The sequence below is a fragment of the Falco rusticolus genome, chromosome 7 (genome assembly GCF_015220075.1).
Source record: "Falco rusticolus isolate bFalRus1 chromosome 7, bFalRus1.pri, whole genome shotgun sequence".
Classification (NCBI taxonomy): domain Eukaryota; kingdom Metazoa; phylum Chordata; class Aves; order Falconiformes; family Falconidae; genus Falco; species Falco rusticolus.
The window spans coordinates 45,168,825-45,189,946 of record NC_051193.1 but is presented as its reverse complement, the minus strand read 5'-3'; the positions used below and the strand labels follow the sequence as shown (position 1 = coordinate 45,189,946).

The 21,122-nt window shown below is 49.9% G+C and overlaps 2 protein-coding genes across 10 annotated transcripts in view; one reads left to right on the top strand and one right to left on the bottom strand.

Annotated features, from left to right (window-relative positions):
* The window catches only part of TSPAN18 (tetraspanin 18), a 124,602-nt gene extending 117,087 nt beyond the window's left edge, over positions 1-7,515 (top strand). For all 9 annotated transcript variants that reach the window (XM_037394008.1, XM_037394014.1, XM_037394012.1 and 6 more), the window contains 3 exons: positions 78-257; positions 2,769-2,852; positions 3,878-7,515. In XM_037394008.1, the coding sequence (XP_037249905.1) occupies positions 78-257; positions 2,769-2,852; positions 3,878-3,925 (312 nt within the window). In that variant the 3' untranslated portion in view covers positions 3,926-7,515. The remainder of the gene's footprint in view (positions 1-77; positions 258-2,768; positions 2,853-3,877) is intronic.
* TP53I11 (tumor protein p53 inducible protein 11) overlaps positions 7,506-21,122 on the bottom strand; it is a 26,186-nt gene continuing 12,569 nt past the window's right edge. The window contains exons 2-7 of the mRNA XM_037394017.1: positions 15,758-16,130; positions 14,595-14,653; positions 14,006-14,054; positions 13,476-13,575; positions 12,542-12,643; positions 7,506-11,354 (exon numbers count right to left, since the gene is read on the bottom strand). Of these exons, the coding sequence (XP_037249914.1) occupies positions 11,221-11,354; positions 12,542-12,643; positions 13,476-13,575; positions 14,006-14,054; positions 14,595-14,653; positions 15,758-15,886 (573 nt within the window). The 5' untranslated portion in view covers positions 15,887-16,130 and the 3' untranslated portion in view covers positions 7,506-11,220. The remainder of the gene's footprint in view (positions 11,355-12,541; positions 12,644-13,475; positions 13,576-14,005; positions 14,055-14,594; positions 14,654-15,757; positions 16,131-21,122) is intronic.

The following is a 21,122-nucleotide window of genomic DNA, read 5'->3' as shown; positions in this document are numbered from 1 at the left end:
TTGGTAGATTTCTCATATATGCTTTTCAGGGCAAAGTGTCAACTCTCTCTTCCTTTCTTCTCTGTGCCCCTCCGTAGTTTGCCTGCTGTGGAGTGAATGGACCAGAAGATTTTGAATCTGTCCCTCATTTTCCATACTCCTCTTTGGAAAAGGCGACACCAGAGGCTTGTTGCCAGCGAGAACTCCAGAGCCGGGAAGGGATGTTTGTCAACAAGGAAGCCTGCCTCACAGGCGTTGAGAGGTTTCAGAATCGACAGGTAAGAGAAGCTGAACACTAGGAAAAGGAGTTCCACAGTGAGCGGAGAGATGGCTGTGGTGGTCGTGGGTAGCTGGTGAAGCCGGCAGGTTGTGCCATTCTGACTGTAGCTCACATCCTAATTACGCTTCTGTTGACAGCTTTTGAAGTTATGGCATATGTCTGAGTTTGAAAATCCCCTTTCATTGTGTGCACTGCTAAGTCCATGTTGTGCTGTATCAGCAGAAATATGAAGATGTTCCCAAGGGATTGAGAGGTGGGGTGGAAATTTACGTCAAAGGAAATTTTACTGTGTTTCTGAAGGTTAGTACTATCTCTGAGAAGTTAATTAGAAAGCCAGCCCAGGTCAGCAAGGGTGGGAAGAGGTTGGCTCCCACTGGCTGTGGCAGTGGCTCCAGTCTAGTCCACAAAGACTCCTCGCCAACAACATAAGCAACCAAGAGATCAAGGGTTAAACAGCCACAGAAAACCATGTCTGTTTTCCAAGGAAGAGGAGTGTTGGAAAGCTGCATTTCTCTCCTCTTTTACTCTTTACAGTAGAAAAAGGACATTTCTTTTGCCAGGCCCCTCTATTTGGCAATTTTTTCCTAATACTAGACTGGAACAAGACAGTTCAGCATAAGACATTATTGACACTGATACTACAGTGATGTTTCCTTACAATGTCACCAAGGCTTGAAGTTTTAAGAAACTTTCTTGCAAAGTTGCTGACTGTTCACCTCACTATTAGCAAGCCAGCTGAGCTCTGTAAAGACTGCATATAACAAGCCTCCTCTTTTCTCCAGGCTAGGCAGCGGTCCTCTTTTCAGCACTCAGTAGCAGATTGTGAGAGTAAAGGAGTCTGGAAGCAGTGCGTGAGCTGCTCCTTGCCTGGCAGCTGGAAATGGCTGGCAAAGGCACTCTGGGTGGGAGATCACAGCAGACAGCACCGTACTGCAGCTGCCAGGTCTGATTGCTGTGAGTAGACAGGGAATAGAGAGAGCGGGAGATGACAAAGAGCAGGGAGGGGAAGGGAAATGCAGTTTCAGAAAGAGCATTAAAGCAGATAACGGATTTAGCTTTCCCTAAGTGGTGATGCTGAGGCCTACCACTCCTATGGAAAGAGGAGGCTTCCTATGAGTCCTTGTCACCGCAGTGTCTGTGGGAGAAGCCGTGTGCACAGCGAGTGTCACCGAGCACACAGGGAGGCAATTCTGTAAAATGGGAGAGATGCTTTCAAGCAACCGATGGCTGAATTCAGGCATTCCTGGAGCAAAGTCAGGCTCTTGGGACACCATGCTGGTAGGATAGTGCTGGCCACACTTGTGTTCGCCCCCGTTTGTAGCCAGCTGAGCGGGGCATGCTGGAAGCTGGGTTAAGGTTGGACTTCTGGCAAGCACCCAAACATTTCATTGCTGGGTAGGATGCTTCTCCCTGAAAACTGGGCTGAATCATGGCCCAAACAGAGCTGCTGCTGAGCGGTCTCATGTTGACAAAAGCGTGGTTAGAACAGCTCAGTTACTGCCCAGACGGTCTGCGCTCCCTGGGTCTGCCGCATGAGCGGATCCTCTCCGTGCTGTTCCTTGCTCTACCCTGGTTGTGTCTCACTGGCAGCGAGCAGGGAATGTCATGGACAACAGTATGTAACTGTTGTGCTGTCTTTGAAGTTCAGACATTTCCTTTATGGGCAGAAGGAAAAAATCAGGTGATTGAATCATCCCAGCAGGATGACATTAAGTGTGTATGTGTGAAAAATATTCTGAGTGGGGAGGAGAGCTACTTTTTACATTGGACAAACTCGGATCTACTTTTCCTATTTGCCAAAATCTGCTGGTGGATTGGAATTTTAGGCTGGGAAAGCTGAGGCCAGGATAAACTGGTGATTTCTAGAAATATCCTGAAATCTTTGCAGAAGATTTACCTGCTGTTAATTGTATGAGCAATAATAAATGACATTAAAGATGATGATTAAACTATGCTGCATAAGTGGAAGGATTGCTGTAGTGCATGGCCCTGGGTTATTAATGAAATTGATTCTACTACAGCCAGAAGGTCAACAGGTGTTCATCCATGCTCCTTTGGGGGAAGGCACAGAGAAAAGGTCTTGGGGTGTGAAAGAGCTGCTGGCTATGACAGGATTCAAGAATCTCCTGCCTTGGCTTTAAATAAATATCCTTTTACCTAGCCATCCTGGACTGCCTGTCACCTGCCCTGAGGGTCCTTTCCTCTGGGCTTAGCATGCCCTTTACAGAAGGAGTGCTTCTCCTGTGCTGGTCCTCTCTGCTTTGCAAGAAGTCACAGTTCCTTGTGGTCACTGAGGGCTTGCGAATGTGACTGCAGCAAAGCCTTCCCCTCCCCAGCACTGTCCGGTGGGTCTCTGCCTGCTGTGCTGTGGGGCTGAGTGAGGGGGTGAGAGGGAGCCATGCTTACCGTGCCTGGATCTGAGAGCGCCTCTTGTACTAATGAGGGCTATGCTGGGAGAACAAGACAATGTGCTGCTCAGGTGTGTCTCACCATGCTTTGTCCTTTCTAGGGCTGCTACACTGTGATCCTGAACTCCTTTGAGACCTATGTGTACCTTGCAGGAGCCCTTGCCATTGGAGTGTTGGCTATTGAGGTACTTAGTGTTGTGTGACTTAGAAGAGCAGTGTCAGTAGATGTCCAGGTAGATGTCCAGCAGGGAGGCAGACAGGCAGGTGCTCCCCCTTGCCAGGGGAAGCTGCTTCTGCGAAGTCCAAGCAGATTAATTAAAATGTGGTTTTGATAGCCTGGAAAGAGGCAGGTGCTTGACGAAAGGCAGGGAAATAACTGGTGCTGCATACCTGCAGTGCCACGCGCTTGCAGTGCTGCCTCACATTAGGCTCGCTGCAGGGCTGGTGCCCTGCCACACTGGCCACGGGGTCTTTGGGGACCCACCGCCTGCCCCAGGGCCCCACACAGTCACTGCCTTCCTTGCAGAGCACCCCAGTAAGCTGGCTAATCTATCACTTGGTTAATGTGTTCAAACCCAGCCTTTGCTTTAATAACTTCTGTTTAGAGCCTGAAAGTGTATTAGCTCCAGAGCATCTTCACTATCCTTCATTAGTACCTGACTCTTTGGCAATGTTTCTGAGGAACAGGCTTCTACCAGATATAATATTTGCCCAGAAGCGATGTCCCTGCAGTATTGCCGGGGAAAGGCTGTGTGCTTTCCCCAGTCCTGTCTTGTGCAAAGGAGAGGGATCTGGGCAGAGAACTCCAGCAGCCCCCACACATGCCATGCTGTGCCTGTTCCAGGCTGTGGCAATGAAGTGCAGAGCAGGGATGGTGGAGTCTGCCCCCCTGCTTACACCAAAGGCAGTTTGGGAATGAAGCCAGGCTGCTGCTGTAGCTACAAACGGGGCAGGGGGAGGCAGGGAGCGGGGGCAGGGCAGGGGAAGGGGGGATCGCATTCAGGAAAAATAGAAAAGTTTTTCCACTGCCTTCCGCAGGTGGTGAAAAGGGTTCCCCTTCACTGCCTCACTGCCTGCGGGGCAGGAGGGACTGACAGGAGTGATCCCAGGGCCAGGGAGGGCTTTGCCGATCTTCTGGAAGATGCAGCTGACTCTTGTGGTTCTCTGTTTTGTTTTTGCCCTCTTCTTCCCCACCCCCACCCCTTCCCAGCTGTTCGCCATGATCTTTGCTATGTGTCTCTTTCGAGGGATCCAGTAAGAGGTGGCCCATGAACCACCATGTTCCCCACATGCTCGGAAGAAGGAAAATCAGAAGAAACAAAACCTGAAAACACCCAAAAAACTTTATTTTTTTTAACAAAATGGGGTAGGGAAAAAAAAAAAAGAAAAAAAAAAAAGAGGTTGTAATATATGAATGACCAAAAGGATTGTACTTCAGGGGCTGGAACTTTGAGGTGATGTGCACTACACTGTACACCGGACCCTTGCCCAGAGCCACCCGCAGCAGCCGTGGAGCAGGAGCCCAGCGCAGCTGATTGCACTAGAGACTGATGGAGCCGGCCGGGCGGGAGCGGGAGGACGGGCACAGCTGTCTCTCCTGCAAGGCCATGGCTACCGTTCACGACTTTGTCATGCTTTAGACAGCAAAGGACTGAAGAACAGACATGCAGGGGCTGGATGAGCCAAAGTCTGGACTGTCCAGGTGGGTTTGCAACAAGCAGTGGTGGCTTACCTAAGAAGTAGGTAGTCATCGTTTGCATGGTTCTGGCTTGAATTCCCAGCCACGAAATGAAAACACACATGCTTCAGTGGAAGCTCTGCCCTCGTCACCTGAAGCTTGCCAGAGAAGTCAAGCACTGCAGTGAGGCTGGCTTTCCTCTGGAGCCCCAGGCAGGGGCAGCATAGTCTCATATAGCAATGGGATTCAGCTAAGGCTGGCTGATGGTCGAGAATTTGGTGCCTACCTTTCTGTTTTTACTAAGATTTACTGTTCGTTGTTGTGAAAAAGAAAGAAACCAAACGGTTCCCTACTGTCTTTCCATCTGCTGGGAAAAATTATGGCTCTGGCCAAGAATCACTGATACTGCTGCCTTCCTGAGAAGGCAAGGAAATATTAAATCTTGTCAGCCTTTGCCTTTCCCTTCATACTTGCAAAAAGTGGATTGTGGTGCTCTGTTAGCATAAATATTTGCAGTGGTTCTTACATGCTTTCCAGTTCTAAGGGGAGGTCCAGGCATGGTGCTGGATGGAGGAGGCTGAGGTTTGTCAGCCACTCCCACACTGTTTGCCTGAAAGAGTCTTGTGGCGTTACTTCTGTTCAGAGGATTTCCTGCAGGATTCTCCCATGGGCTCATGATGAAAGCATCAAATCAGAATTGTTTTAGTCTGCCTGTTAGTTGAGAGTGTTTCCTCCCCTGAGATAGTTTGACATTTAACTGACGTGTCATCTACTTAATCATTTGGAAGTGAACTTGAGAAAGATGCCTGGGGCTGGACCTTGGTCAGAGGTTAAGGTGGAACTGCTGAGGCCCCAGGCAGGCTCTAAGAGCATCCAGCGGACAGCCAAACCACCCCAGCTGCTGCCCCAGGGACTGTGGTTATTGACCCAGACAGGTCACTCTCCTCTGGAAGCATCAATTCCTGTTGCCTTAGTTGTTCATGTGGTTACTCCCTGACCCCAAACTCACTTTACTTGGGGGAGGACAGAAGGGGCTGTGGTTTCTTGTTTAGCTTAGGTCTTTTTACAGATTTTATAGGCTCAGATTGTGGAGCACTTTTATATAGGCTGAAACCAGCCCCTCTGGAAGCTGTAACCACTGGCAAGCAGGGAGAGGGGGCAGAAGGCAGCAGCAAAGAGCAGAGCGGTAACCTCGTGCCCTGACTTTGCAGCAACAGGTATGTTGCCTGGGTGTTCCCTGACACCACCAGGGCTGTGTCCCTTGGGCTTTCCCAGTGGCACTGCACAGGCTACAGGGAAGGAAGGAAAGCAGCAGAAAGGCTTGTCCATGACAGAAAAAGATCCTGGTTAAATATCCAGATTGGGGAATGAGGATGCTAAGGAACAGGAAGGAGGCATTAGAGCTTTTCCAAGTTTTATTTGAGAACAATTTGCACATCAGCAGGAGAGGGCCTGGGCAGGTAGAGCTGTAGCCCACCCGGTGCTGCAGTCAGCATATTCCAGCATTGTAATAGGCGGCCAGGGCTACTGAGCGGCCTCAGATGTTGCATTAAACCTTGTGGAAAGCTTTTCTGAACTGTTTCCCTCTGGATCTTCTTTTAATGAGGCATTTTAGCATTAAATCCTGGTCTGTTGTTTAATGAAGGAAAACAGTTACACTAGCCAAAACCCAGCAGTATTTGTACCCAACAGCAGGTGCTGTGCTTAAGATAGGAAAAATCTGTTGCATCTGCTAGTCTTGCAGGGAATGGGCTGAGCAGAAGGCGAGCTTATCTGTTCTGCTTCTGCCTCAGGAGCTGGTGTCAGTGACTGTTCTGGGAGAGCAATTCCCCAGGGATGAATAAACCATCAGCAAAGACAGTAATTTGGCTGGATGTGAGCAAGGGAAGCAAACTGCCTCCCCCAGTCTCCAATTTTTTCCTTTACCCTCAGTTTATTATGTAAAGGCCTGGCTGTCTCAGGTCAGAGCCTGGAAGGTGAATAACCTGATTTGGATATTTGGGTACCTGCATGGTGGGTGGCTGAAGGAAGAAAAAAACCAAAAAGCCTTAAAGCCTTTTTCTGCTACCAGTGGCATGGGGGAAAAAAACATCAGAGCTGGGGGAACTGGACCAAAAGCACCGAAGTGCAAAGTGATAAATATACACACTTGAAGCAGGACTTCTGCTTGTTTCTCTTTTGGCTTTCCTAATTCTGTACTCATTGCTTTGTCTGGGTTTAGCTTTCTCACTTTCCCTCTCTCCCTAATGGTAGTCCCTGTACCTTAAAATCGCTCTCATTCTTCTGTTATTCTGGCCTTTCTTACCTGCTCCGATCCCCCATTGCTCTTTTCTGGCTGAAGACTTCAAATCCTCTCTGCAGCTGGCTAGTGTGCCACTGGGAACACAGCTTGAAACCCCAGCAAAGGCCAGGCAGCACATTTTAAACAAGAATTGGAGATAGCTGTAAAGATACGTGCAAGTCTGAGAAGACCTGTGGAAGGTGGTAAGAGGCAGAAGGCATTTCCCCCTGGGGAATTTAACGAACAAGCAAGACCAGAAAGCAGACTCCTGCTGTATGGCAAAGCATGTAAATTTGTTGGTTTTGTCCTTTGGTTTTGTGGCTGCCCCCTCTGTTGTACAGTAGTTTTCAGAACAGTAGGCAGGAGAAGCAACTGTATTTTTATATTTGTTTTTAACAGCTCTGGTGAGTATTTTGGGGTAAGGGGCTCAAGCTAGATTTGCTGCTTGCTGGAGAGCTCCAGCAGGCTGGGGACTGGAGGAAGCTGCCGTGCTGCTGCCTCCTTCGCTGTAGTACAGTGACCGTGGCCCAAGGCCCTTGGGTGGAAGGAGTAAAAAGCAGCTTGTGCCTGTGAGCCCACAGCCCCTCTTGGTGCCCCTGCCTCCTGGCTGTTATTTAATGCTCAAGTGACTGTCACAAACGCCTGGGAAAAGGGCTACGTGTGAAATAACGTTTGAAATCTATTTTAAAAAAAAAAACCTGTAAATGTTCTTTTTATTAGATAGTGGAGCTAATTTATCCTGTATTCCCTACTGTAATGCTTTTTTATATTGAAAGGATTTTTTTTTTTTTTGGTAATATAAACCAGAACACAAGCCTGAAGCACTCTCTGCACGGTTTTTGTGTGCTTTTCTTAAAAAATTAAAAAATAAAAGAAAGATATTGTGACAGTGAAGTGAAACGGCTTTAATTTTCACTATTTGCTTGGTGTTAAGTACAGTCACTTTCCTACCAGAGGAGAACGAATGAACTTGGGTACAGCAGCTAAAATGAGGTATAAACTGAAGTGTCCCATTCTCCTCCTCACCCCCCACCCCCAAGTAAAAACCCTTGACCAGAAAGGAGAAGCCAGCTTAGGACAGACAGAGCCTCTCCTTTGTATCCAGCTCCAGTTTGCCAAATAGTGGTTAGGCATAAATAAGGCGATGTAGGGAGTTATGTGAATGACAAGCTTTCTTCATCCTCAAACGCGAGGGCTCTATGAATGCAAGGGTTTGGGTCTACCTCTGGCAGAGCAAGGGGGTCAGCCTTAGTCCTGGCCTGTGCCTGCTCAGAGCACAACCTCTGGGGAACACAAGTCCTAACCCTGCACAACATTATACAAATGCAGGTAATTCATTGCAGTCTCCCTTGGGAGATGGTGTTGGTCCAAGAGCTTTCTCACAATTTAACAGATAAGGAAACTGAGGCCCATAAAGATGGAGTTTTTTTTCTTAGCAGCTCAGTAGCAGATCCTGAAGTGATGCTTCAGGCTTTTGATCCCACATTATATGCCCAACTGCCACTTGCACCTGTGATGCCAGCACTTCTGTCCTTAGGGATGCAGTTCTGTACAAATATTCCAGCATCCTCCTTCCTTTCCCCCATTCACAACAGAGTGAAGACAACCAGGCACAGCTGGTTTCTGGCAGCAGTGCAGATGCTCTGCCCAGGCTCCATCTTCAAGCCACCCTGAGAAACTCCCTCCTCGACCTCACCTGCTATTCAAATTCACTTCCTCACATGGGCTTGGCCATGTTTCTCCTGCAGCACCTTGCTAATGAGAAGAGACCATGCCAGGGACCATCACCTTTTTGTAGCCATTGCCAAGCAAAGGCATCCATTTGCCCCTTCTCACTTAGTTGTAGAAGAGGTGTAGAGCCCCAGTCCACTTCCACACTTTCTACACGATCCATTTATAGCAAGAAGCATGAAAATAAAACTTCTTAATCTCTTCCCTTTCAGGACTAGATACCAAGTAGCATGAAATCTCTTACCACTGGTCACTCTCCCAGGCTTTGCTCTACACTGGAGCAGGAGACATTGACTGGCAAAACTAGAAGTGGCTCACTGCTTCAAGTTTTGCAGAGGCAGCTACCAAGCAGGGGACCAGCTGAATCTGACCTCACCTCATTTAAAGCTCCTTTGGAAAGCTGCAACTGCTTCCCCCCACCCCCCACCTGATTTAGCCATCAAGAAGTCTTTGGAGAACTGCTCTTACATAGCGCAGTAACTCATTTCTCTCACCTGCTGGATGACATGTCAAGGTACACTAGGTACGCTAATCAGCGGCCACCTACAGACCCAGAGTCATAACTAAGTTCCTAGGACCTGTGGCCAACACAGATGGGAAGACAGTATTAAGATGACCTTCCACTTCCTTCTTCTGCAAGATTGCTTTTGCTGTGGTCAGTTTTACTTGTCTTTCCTAGAAACATCATTTCCCACCCCCCAAAACCAACAAGTCAGTGTATACATTCATGTGACCCCCAAAACACAAAGAATCAAGCTTCACGTACCTATACCCACAACTACAGCCAAAGTACTGGACTGAAGCCATTGCAGCTGCCTGTGCAGGTGGTGTGCAGGGTGAGAGCAACAGCCACAGCATGCCATGCTCCAGCTCCCACACACAGCTTATTTGTGGTAATAAGACCACGGTCGGTCTGCTGAACTTGATCATTCCCTGCTTCACAGGGAAAAGGTTTCCCTCTTAGAGCCCAATTCTTCTACCTGACCAGGAAGGCTCCTCTTAAATACAAGTTTTAGTTGCTCACTATCATATTTTGGAAGTGTTGAAAGTAGCTTGGCAGGCATGTGTTGTTGGGAGGCTCCAGAATTTAGCCTGCTTCTGGGATGTTGCCTCTCCATTTGATTTACTTTTTAGGAAAAAAATTTAATATATATATATAGTTGTGATGTTTCCTGGTTCAACTATTTCCAATATTCTTACCTGACAGACATTTTGCATGGCCAGTAGGTACAATGCACACAGTGTCCCAAGTTTATACAGCTGCTTCTAAATGCCAAAAGCACTAACACAACATACAGTAACTACCTGCTACCTTCTTCTAACTCTACTAAGATATTAAACAGCAATAGTCGTAGATCCCAGTCTCACCAGTAGCTCAAGGGCTGTTGTTCACACAAGCACTTTTGTTTGCACAGGCATCTTTCTACTGGGATTTTGGAATGTCAGCTCTATTCCAGGTCATGCTTTGATCCAGTCAACAGGAGTGCATGAGTAAGAATTCCATATCCTGTACACAGACCTTCTGGCTTTAGTCCCATAGAGAACAAAAAACGCCACCTCCAGCTGTGGACATGGATAATCTGCAAGGAAAGCACTAGGAAGTAGGGCAGCCAATGCTGTTAAGCCCAGGAGGTGTTGGAGAAACTGGCCAGTGAGTACTAAAGCACATTTAGTCTGTTGTTGAGTGAACTAGAGAAGGCATAGATGCCTTTGCGCACCCTGCTCCTTGCTGTTCTTCATCCCAGTTAGGTATTTTAATACTACAGACTTTGGTCCTCTCTTCATAAGGTCAGAAGAGATGTGATGCCTGCACATTAGCAGAGCTGGAACACCACCTCCCACAGCTGTGGGCTCATCTCTAGAGGCTGCTTACTGACCCAAGCAGCTGTACTGATGCTCACTCTGCTCTTAATAGTGCTAACCACAACAGCACTCCAGCCCCTGCTTAACTAAAGCATCAGATGCTACCTCATGCCCACCACTGCTACTACTATCAGTGAAGCTGCAGCTGCAGGAAGTGTTCTGGGGTGAAGGGGACAGGACCCCAACGTAAAAAACTCCACAAAACATCTCAGGCAAGAGGATGTCTTTGTGCTCAATGGGCTATCTCCGATAGCTTCATTCACTTCTCTCAGACTGTAGTTCAAGCTGCTCTGCTGTTCCCAGTGCTGTCCCTGCAAAGGGAACAAGAAAAGGGTCTCCCTCCCCTCTTCTTTTGCTCTATCTCCTGCCAAGCTTTGCACAGCACCAGTGCAAAAAAGACAAACAGGGTGGCACCTCTGGCAGTGAGGAAAGAAGAGCTGGCTGCAAAGCACTGAACTTGACCTAGCCCTGTCCAGCTCCCTGCTACCTGGGTAGTCAGTACTTACTAAAAGGGGAATGGGCTGTACGCAGGGGCATACTCCACCAGGCAGGTGCAAGCTTACCACGGGGAATAGCAGAGTCCTTCGTTGGTTGTCTTACCGCCCTGTCTCCTCAGGGATTTGGTTTCAATGTGCTGGTCTTATTTTGTGCTTTGTTCCAGTGGGTTCAGAGTCCGTGATCCTATAGGCCAGTTTCCCCTGGGAAACCAGCTCTTTTCCCTGAGCCTGCCAGGCTCACACACCTCCCTGAACCATCCTCTTGCTGCTCCTCACCTCCCACAGAGGGACTGGGGGTCCCACCTGACACCGCTCCCTGCCCCATTTCACCTGGCAATGCCATCAGCACTGGGTTACACACTGATTCATGCCGGTAAGTGGAAAAGAAGGAAACCACTTTAGAAACAAAAGGGACTAACAAAAAAAAAAAAGTTATAATTATAATGCAAATTTACCGACACAAACCCCCCCTCCCACCCTTCCCATGACAAAAAGTCCAGGAATTAGACTTTCTTGGGACGGCGTCCAACTTGGTAATAATAATAAATGCTGATGAGGATGAAGAGGGCTCGGCTGACCAGGAGGAGCATGGCACCTGTGGCTATCCGGCTATTCTCAACCAGGGAGACAGTGGTAACTGGAGGAAAAGGAGGGAGACAAGGCAGAGGTTGGTGATGAAAAAAACAAACGGAGACAAACAGCAGAAAGCTGTTTCCTACTGCCCTCTAACGCAGCCTCTTAGCAAGACCAGAAGCTTTCAGCGCAGCCTCACAGGCCCAGTGAACCCATAGCAGAGGCTTCAGTAGCTTCATTTCACCGTGCCCAAGTCAGCCAGGGGTGCACGTTCTCCAGAGTTCTCACAGAAACCTTGTTTTCAAGGCAGCCTCACATTGAAGCAGCCACAGCCTGAAACGGTCACTTGAGCAGATGTGAGTTTCTGTGCGCTCGGGTGTCAATTGTGGAAGCTGCAGGTCCCCGAGTTTGCTTTGTGGCTTGACCACTTCAGGGCTAATAAGCATTTTTCAGTTTTAGGAGCATCTACAAAATGTGCATAGTCCATACACACTACTTCTTTTCTGAGCATCTCTTTTTTGGCTGCCCATACCTAAACCAGCTATCTTATAACACAGTTAGTGAGCTACCAGTGTACACATATGAGAACGCCTTCATCATTAAACATAGATAAGCTCCCTAGAAAAAAGCCAAACTGTTACTTTCCGTTTTGGGTAAGACTGAGCATCCCCCTCTTTCGTACAGGTTGCTGCAGTCTTTTCTTGTTTGTCCCAGCATCTAGGGAGCCCACTCCAGGAGATGACCTGTGCTGTCTATGAAGACCAGCATGTTTTTAGGGAGAAGTATAAATGAGGAAGATGTTTCCTCTGAAACCGGGCACCTTTCAGTGAGCAGCCCAAGGCTGCAGCTACTCTATGGGAAAGGAAAAGGCAGAGCAACTGGCAGGGGCCAGGTCACCTCTGCCAGTCCTGCAGAGCAAAGGAGACATCTCCAGCACAAGCGAGGCACAGCACAGGAACAGCTGGGGATCGGGTGCCCCACGGCTGTGCCAGACAGGCAGCAGAGGCAGTGCCTTCCCATCAGCTGAGTCCACTGCAATTCCCAGGGCCTCACCCCGCAAACCCCTCAGCCCAGAGCTTACCCCATTGGACCCAAAGGCACTGCTCCTGTTTTGCATTTGCTCATGCCCGTTGTCCTGCCTGCTTCCACTTCTCCCACTGCCCCGCCCCGTGGGGGTACACAGCATGCACCCCCATCCTTTGCATCCTTCTCCTCCCTACTGGATGGCTTCCTGGATGAGTTCCTACTCACCCAGGAACTGCACGGTGAAGTAGCACGCCTCCATCAGCAAGGTCCAGCGGATGATGACTTTTTCAGCCGTGTAAAGGGCATTCCACATGATGAGTGAGATACCTGCGGAGGGCCAGCAGAAAGCCTGAGGGCCAGTGTGGATCCCCGGGAAGGGGCAGCCCACCCGCCTGCTCCCAGGTGAACCATTCTGGCCTCCCGTGGGAGGATGGAGGGAAGCAGTTCTACAGGCAGCTTCGTTCCCGTCGGCTGCCGCATTTCCAGCGATCCCCGCGAGGTGCTGCTGCAGGCTGCGGGAAGGAGCCGGGGCATCCAATCATAGAATCATTTAGGTTGGAAGAGACCTTTAAGATCATCAAGTTCAGCATCCCCCCCATTCAACAGCCTGCCCTCAGCCTCCCCTCAGCAAAAAAAAAAACATAGCTCGCAAGCACCTGCCGGCCCTTTGATGCTGGGCACCTCGCAGGGTGCTAGCCCCAAAGAGGAACCTGGATGGGCACCCAGAAGGCGCAGTCCCTGCAGCCTGGGAGCACGGCAGCTGCACCACAGGGTGCAAAGCTACACAAACCCCGTGCAATTCCTCTGCTCATTTTCTTTTCCAGGCCATTTCTCTAAGCTCCCCTCAACTTCTTGTCCTTTTGTCCCCTGGCTTTTGGGCCCCTCCTGAGATGCCACTGCTTGCCCCTTCTCTCCTCCCACTCACTCCCACGAGGTTCTGGCCCCAGCCCACCTTCCAGCCCAGCTACAACCTCCCTTTGCTGGGGCACTTGGAATACTCTCCCAGGTATTTAGAGCACGCATAGCCTTTCTTACCTTACCTGCAGCAAGCCTGAGCCATCGCTAGGAAAAAGCGGCAGAAGCTGAGCTTTTCAAAATACCCCTAAAACAATTTCTTTGCTAACAGCAGATGCCCCAGGTACAGCGGCACAGCACTCACTGAGGAGGGCTCCTCCATAGAGCCGGATGGGAGTCTTGCTGCTGCTCACCGATTCCTCATCAAAGATGGCATCGTAGAGCTGGTCAGGGAAAGTGAGGGCCTGGCAGAGGCAAGGGAAGAGACTCAGCAGCCTGCACTGGCCAGAGCCATCAAAACAAGCCTGCTCAGGCAGCAGCGCTCCGACATCATGCTTTTATGGGATTGGAGCTGCTGGCCAGGAAATTGGAAATTAAGGAGGCGCAAGAAGTATCAGCATGTCAGCTACTGGCTTCACGGCCGTCTTCTGTGGCCAAGGCTGCGGTGCCGTGTGTGGTTTATGACCCTGCTAATGAAAACAGACTCTGGCGATGGGAACAAACTGCCAAGGACACTGCTGGCAAAGCCCATTACAGAGACACAGTGAGGGCAAAGACCTCATAAGAGAAAGCGGCGGCAGGTGCTAGGAGGGGGATAAGTGCCGGGGAGCCATGCTGGGGCACCCCTTCAGCAGCCGGGAGCTGGCGGTGCCCAGGACCACGTCCCTCACTTACCATGATGGCGACCCCAGAAAACATGATGGCGGAAACCAGCTGCCAGACCCTGCATGAGAGGGAAGACAGAGGACCTGGCATGAGCATGGGGGCAATCCCATCACTCACACTTCACAAAGCATTACTGGCTGTTTGCTCAGTCATCAGCCTTCATCCTTCCCATTCGCACAACCGAGGCAGCCAGAAGCCTCTCGCGGGAGGACTCAAGTCCCCACACCTCCCTAGCTCCAGCCTCAGCACGCAGACCGGCCTCGCTGGCGAGACAGAGCCGAAACCCCCCTCACCCAAGGGGAGGAGGGAAGTGACACTGCCAAGTGGACAGCACAGAGAGGGTCCCCCCCACAGGACTCACCACCCTGTCACACATGAGACCAGAAGCTCCTTCAGCCCCGTGGTTTCCAACACCTGCTGTGGGACAAGAGCTTGAGGGTCTCAGGCTGATGGGGGAAGAAAGCAGAGCTGGTCTGGTCCCACAGCAGGCAGCAATGCTGGCACAGCAGTAGAGCTGGTGTCAACAGCCAGAGCTGGCAGGGATGATGTGACCGAGGCCCCTCAGATGACCTAGCTCCAGGGTGGCCCAATATCTTACCTGAGCCCCAGTGGTTCCCGGACAGCAAACTTGATTTCATTTCCCAGTACCTGGCTAATCTGAAATTCAAACAAAAGACACAAGATGACTGAGCAGACCCTTCCCCAACCTTTAGGCAGTATTTGCCAGCCCAAAACCACACACCTAACCCCGTATGGGAGCTTATCTCTAAGAGGGCTGGAATGAGGGCGAGGACAAGGGATCCATCTGTGACCCTGTGGTCCGATCACTTGCTGAAGGCTGTCCTGATTTCCATCAGGAGCTGCAGCCTCTACTGCTCCCTTACTGGGATCAGCCACCTGCAGCGTGGGGCAGGGTCAACATTAACTCTTGTCTTCTCTTACCTATATAAGTAGGGAACTACCTCCTCCCACACACCACCTGCACATCACATCCCAATGGAGCACAGGCATCAACAGAGCCCTTGGGGTGTCACAGCATCCCTCTGGCTCTGGCATTCGCACTGCCCAGAGCAATACCCAGCCGTGACCACCTCAAGCCACACAGACAAGAAGGCTACACAGACCAGCAACAGGGAAAGGTACTGGGGGAGCGCTTTTAGGTGCTGAGAGCTCTTGGAGAGCTCTGTGCTGCTCCCCACATGCAAGTAAGAGCTGGGCAGTGCCCTGCCAGCAAGTTTTCCAGGGCACGTCTGGGACAGGGCTCCTGTGGGACTCACACGTGTCCTCCAGCTCCGGTATTTCACTGAAACAGGTTTGTTTGCAATTCAAACCCCTTCCGAGAGGTACTGCTTAAATTGCTGCTCCAATGTCCAGGCCACTGGCTGGTGGGCATTGGTGGCATCATGGTCCTATGACACCAGCTCTAAGCTAGCTCACTGGTGTCTTGGCTATACAATTTCAGGAACAGATTAAAGCAGCTTGAGGGCAGAGCTCACCCCATTACCACAGAAAGCCATTCCTGTGCACTTAGCAGGTGGCATGGCCCATTGCTGCTCGAAGGCAGCACTGCTTGTCCCACCACAGCTTCCACCCTGCCCTTTACAGGAGCCCCATGGAGCTGGGAGACCTGTTTTTGCCGAAGAAGTTGCAGAGGTTAGATGCTAAAAAGAGAAGACAGAAGACACACCACCTCAGTTTCCCAGGGAGAAGGTCTCCTTCCCATCGTTACTGCAGGCAGGCTTCCCTCTCCCCTGACCTTACCTTTGAGCGATGGACTTCACCATCATCGTCCTCCCCGCCAACACCCAGGATCTTGCGTGTCTTCAGCCTGCTCACCAGGTCAGTCTGGCTGTGCTTCTTCATCAGCGGTGGGGGCTGCTTTGCCGCCATGGTGGTGGCTCCCCACAACCAAGCCCTCACTGGCGAGGTGGCACAAAGCAGGCACAGGAAGTGGCTCCACTGTCACATGCAATGTCACAAGGTTCAAGAAAAAAAGAAAACCAATGACTGTCACAAAATCTTCCTGTTAGGCCAGCAGACAGCTCCTCATCATCCCAGGGCAAGGAGCCCTGATAGCGGGGCTGGCCCTGGCTACAGGTGGCTCATCTCAGGGTGATCCTGCCGTCATTGGCATCTGCCAAGGGGGGGAAGGGGAAAAAAAAAAATAAATCAGAGCAGTGTGGCTTTAGCATGGGCATTTAGCTATAAATGCTTTTGACCTACAAACCATAATCTAGCCTATTTCAGCATGAAATACCCAACAGTACCTCTTTGCCATTTCCCAGATTAGGGCAATTACAGTCATTGAGTGATGCTTTGCCTTTTGCCTTTCTCCACGCCATACTTCACACCCTTCAGCTGCCATTTCAGGCCAAATACCGCAAAAGTCTCAGGTATTTATTTGTGTCCCCCCACCAGAAGCTGCAGCCCCCAAGCTGTGCCAAACATACCTGCCCTTGAAAACAAGGAGCCAGAGACTTTCCTTAAGGATACGTTGTTTTCTGGGAAATGGAAGCTGATAGCAAATAGAAACTACAGATACTATCTGGGATAAGAAAGAACAAGACAAAGATAACTGATAGAAGCTATGGTGGAAAAGATAACTTCTGCCTTGGCATGGTAGTATAAAGGTAGGAGTGTAAAGAGTCCCACGAAATCATCCTACATCACCCTGCAACCATAAAACCCTGCAAACCCTCAGTTAGGAAAGCCTTTTCCTCCAATTTGTCTTCGTTTCATCTTGGTTCAGCTGAACACAAACATGTTTTTTCAATTTGCCACTTCGCCCTCCCAGATAGCCACCAACAAACCCCTGCTGGCACTAGGCACAGCTAACCTGGCCCAAGCAAGCGCAGGCACCAGCAGTCCATTGCCCCAGCTGAGCCCTCCCACGGCTGCCCCAGGAGGAGACGACTCACAGTCACATCTAAAGACTTCACGAGTCTTCAGGGAGTAATGAAATGAGGTGCTGGTTATTTTGGCATGGTGCATGCAAGTGCTGTCCCACTGCTTTGTGAGGGATTTCCCTCTTGCAGGAAAACCCTTCCCTGTGGTTGTCCAGGCACGAGTGGACAGTCATGCCTGTGAGTGCCCAACATAACCCTTTCTGTAAGGCAAAGCTCAGAGGTCTTGCTGGGGCAGCGCAAAGGCTGAGTCCTGTGCTAAAGGGTTTAATAAGACCCTTTCGGCAGACCACAGGCAAAATTCTTTTCAGGGAGCCAGTTCAGCTACTCACAGCTTTGCAGGTGCTTCTTTTGGACTGCAGTGGGGTTGTTTCAGTTGTGGTTTTTTGCTCTTATTCCACTGACTAAGCCCAGAGGCAGCACAGACCCAGATAGATCTGCCAGGTCTAGAAATATTTGCAAACTGGGACAACAGAAAACAACCACTCAGGGAGGAAGGTGGAAGCTGTATACTCATGCCTACACTCAAGCACATGGCAAGCAGCTCAAAAGGTGGCTGCTAGTAGAGAAGTTTGGAAGATTTACCATGTCTGGAGTTTGCTGATCCAAATTGTCACAGTAATTTGTGTGTACTCCAGTCTAAATAATCTGCACACAAAATCCACCTCAAAGCCAGAGTGATGTGTCAAAATAAAAGCTTGACCTCTTTTTAATTCATTACAGTTTCTTCAGTACTTTCTGCTCCTGGCAGATCCAGACTCACAAGGTTGGATGCTGAGTGGTTTCCCATCAGAACAGCACTGCTGCTAAAACCAGAGAAGACCTGTTGCTGTGGTATTTTTAGCCCTATCTTAGCCCAAGCTATCCAGCCCAATTCTGAAGCAACACCCCTCCGCTGAATGCTCCTCTCTCTCATGGTGAGCCTCAGGACCACATCCCTCATCTGGCCCAACACAGCTCCTGGGACACAGGGAGGACAGTCCCAAGCAAAGGGCTGGTGCTTGGTGCCCCAGGTATGCCGCGCCATCAGGAGGACCCTCACACCCCTGTAAAGGCACTGGGTACCTATTCAGCAGCTCCCCCTCCCCTGCATGCTTTGGTGGGGAGCAAAGCAAAGTCCACAAAGACTTGTCAGCTGAGGCAAAAGTGTGGCAGAGGGTTTGAGCAACAGCATTCTACTGGTCCTGTGCCACCAAAGCCCTCTCCAGGGTTGAGAGGCCTGAGGCTTGCTGGCCTTGACAGGACTTGCAGTACTGATCCTGCTGGCCACACCAGCCTGGCACCTCTGGATGCTTCTTGGTTTCTTGCCAGGGAAAGCCTGCTGCCCATGCCTCCTGCTCTATCCTCACAGTCTGAAGAGGCAGAGGAAGGGAAGATGGGATGGGGGAAAAAAAGACACCCCCACCTCCCCCCCCCCAACATCTTCATATCTAGAGTATCTCTCCTGAGGGCAAGAAGCAAAGGAAGGTAATGGGGGGTTGAGGGAAGGACGCTGTGACTCACCAATGAAGACAGCAATGAACAGCTCTGATTAGAGTTAGTTTTGCAACTCTGACCACAGGCCAAAAGATCAAAATTTGCCTTCATCACTCATCTTGCCAGTTGCTTTCAGGGCAGGAGTTAGTGGAAAATTATTCACATCACCGTTAGCACTGCTATCCCATTAAATATTTCCACTAATTTGTGGTAAACCACTGGCCAAGAGACAGGACAACACAGGCCAGACACAAATGCTAATGAAACAATCAGAAAGGCCATTCTGGTACATAAAACCATACTGCTACCATGCTACACACAGCTACGGCATGGCCCTGCAGCCAGTCCTATGTCTCACAACCCACATCTTCCAGAGAAAGAGCCAACCTAATGAATACTGAATATTAATGAATGAGCTAATGAATGCATTAGCACTAATTCAACTGCATTCAGATAGAAGATGAGGATTTAGAAATGTTATACTTACATTAATGTATCCTGACACAATGACAATTTAGAGGATGTTTTTTATTAGCCTGTGCATTTTCAAAGGGAAACCTCCACCTCCTCCTCCTGCAATTCTTTCCTCCTTAATCCTTTTTCTAAGCATCCCAGGGGCTGCGCAGATCAGTCGCCATAAACAGGCAATTCCCACTCCCTGCCACAGCTCTCAGTGATGGGCAGTGCCTATATGCAGTTGAAAGAGGGTTTTTTTTCCTCCAAAATCCCTTTTCTTCACAGACTCCTTTCAGTATGTGTTCCTCGCTCAGCTGTTCAGCATACTGCACTCAATTTTGATAGCTACTGCTTAGTGGTGCAAAGAAACCTCACTGGTGCCATGCTAATGATAGCTCAATCTCCCCACCTCCACAGCTCTTCCCCCAGCATCTCCGTTTCCCTCCCAGCGTCTGGAGAGCAGAGCAGCTCTGCAGCGCAGGAGAGAGGAGACTCAACCGTACACGCGATGCTGCTGCTGCAGCAGCCAGAGCTGCGCACCCATCAGGGGAGGCACACGGTACTGCGAGGGGGAACCAGACCTCATTCCTGCAAGCACCTGAAGTTGACTGCCTACAGCTTCGGCAAGCCACTGCCAAGCAGCTGATGGGTGGTATCCTGCCCACCTGCAAGGACACTGCTCCCCAGGGGCCCTAGGGACAGGGCTGATGCCTACTGCTAAGCGGGATGTTGTTTCAGTGGTACTACCATCCATGGTGCAGCCTTTTACCTGACAAAACAGTGCTGCTCGAATTAAAGGAGTGGTACTGCAGTACCTCTCACTCCAAGAGTTTGATGGCACTTCCAATTTGCAAACAGAGGAAAAGAAAATGAACTGGTTTCAAGGCAGGATAAGGAGTGAAAGGTTTCTATGTCTAAGCTGGCCACACGTTTGTTCAGCTCTTACCATGTGCAGGCCAGGGAGAGGACCCTTGCTATCCTGTTATAGATTTCCTAAGTCAATATGCCTGAGACAACATCTTGAGCCCACCTTGATTTGTTATGCCTGAATTAACCAAGAAGGTGCAGCAGATGTATGCCCTTTGTAACAGCCTAACAAGGCACCTGCCATGCCTAAGCATCTTTCATGGACAACAGGTTGAGAACCACTAGTAAGTATGAAGCAGCAGCACTATCCCTTTACAATATTAGAGTTCCCCAGGAGCATCCTGGCAAAGCCCAGGGGAGTTCTCCAGTGCTGCAGCAACACAAAGGTGTCCATACATGAAAAGAGCACCCAGAGCAGCAGCTGCACCATACTCTGCTCTCACACCCAGACTGCTGCCCACAGCATTTATTTCTCTTGTGTGGGCCCAGAAGCCATAATGCAATTGTCCATCCAGCTCTTCTGCTGTTTCTCCAGACTCTGGTGGTCCTGCCTCTTTTCTGGTAAGGACAGTGCCAGGTCCATAGCAACTGCTTTAGATGACCCCATACCTACAGTATGAGACAGTGAGAAAGACTGAGCTCAAACACACAGGCAGGGCTACAAGAGGCAGTGGATGCACAGGTCAGCACAGTCATACAAGAGCAAGATCAGCCAGAAAGGGAAAGGTAACCCTCCACATATAATTTTCAAGCAGACAGCCATGTCTTCCCTCTTCTTGTCCACAAGGCTCATTAACAAACTATCTCAGTGTCTCACAGCCTCACCTTACTGTAGCCCTGCACCTTCAGGACAGATGATATCCCCACTTTGAAAGTACAAGTAGATTAAGGACAGGACAGGATCCACAGACGTACTAAGTACCTTGGCACTTACAAACATTAGGCTGTTGCCCAGTCAAGTAGGATTTAAGACTCCCCCTGCCCCCGAAGGCTCAGTCCGCTCACTTTTACATGCATAAATTTTCTTGGTAACCAACCTCAGATACTTCAAGACTCTTGCCCCATCCCTTGGGATTTCAATCCCCTGTGTCTATCTGAACACCACACCTGAGAGCCACCAAGCATCTTTGTGTGTCTTATCCAAACAGTCTGATAAAAGTTTCCCTAGGAAGCCCACGGTGGAGGAGATCCCAAGCCAGAACTCCCCATGTAACTACCAAGGCACAGCTACATTCATGCTGTATTTCAACAACTGCACATCCCAAACCCACAGTGATTGAACCAGTTCCCTGCCTAGATTTCTATCAAGAGCAGATATTTAGATGATTAGGACCCTCTCTGCCACCAGCCAGCCGTGACAGTCCATCACTATCCCCATCTCACAGTGGATGTCTTCCATGTCAGCTGCAGCACACAGCTTTGCA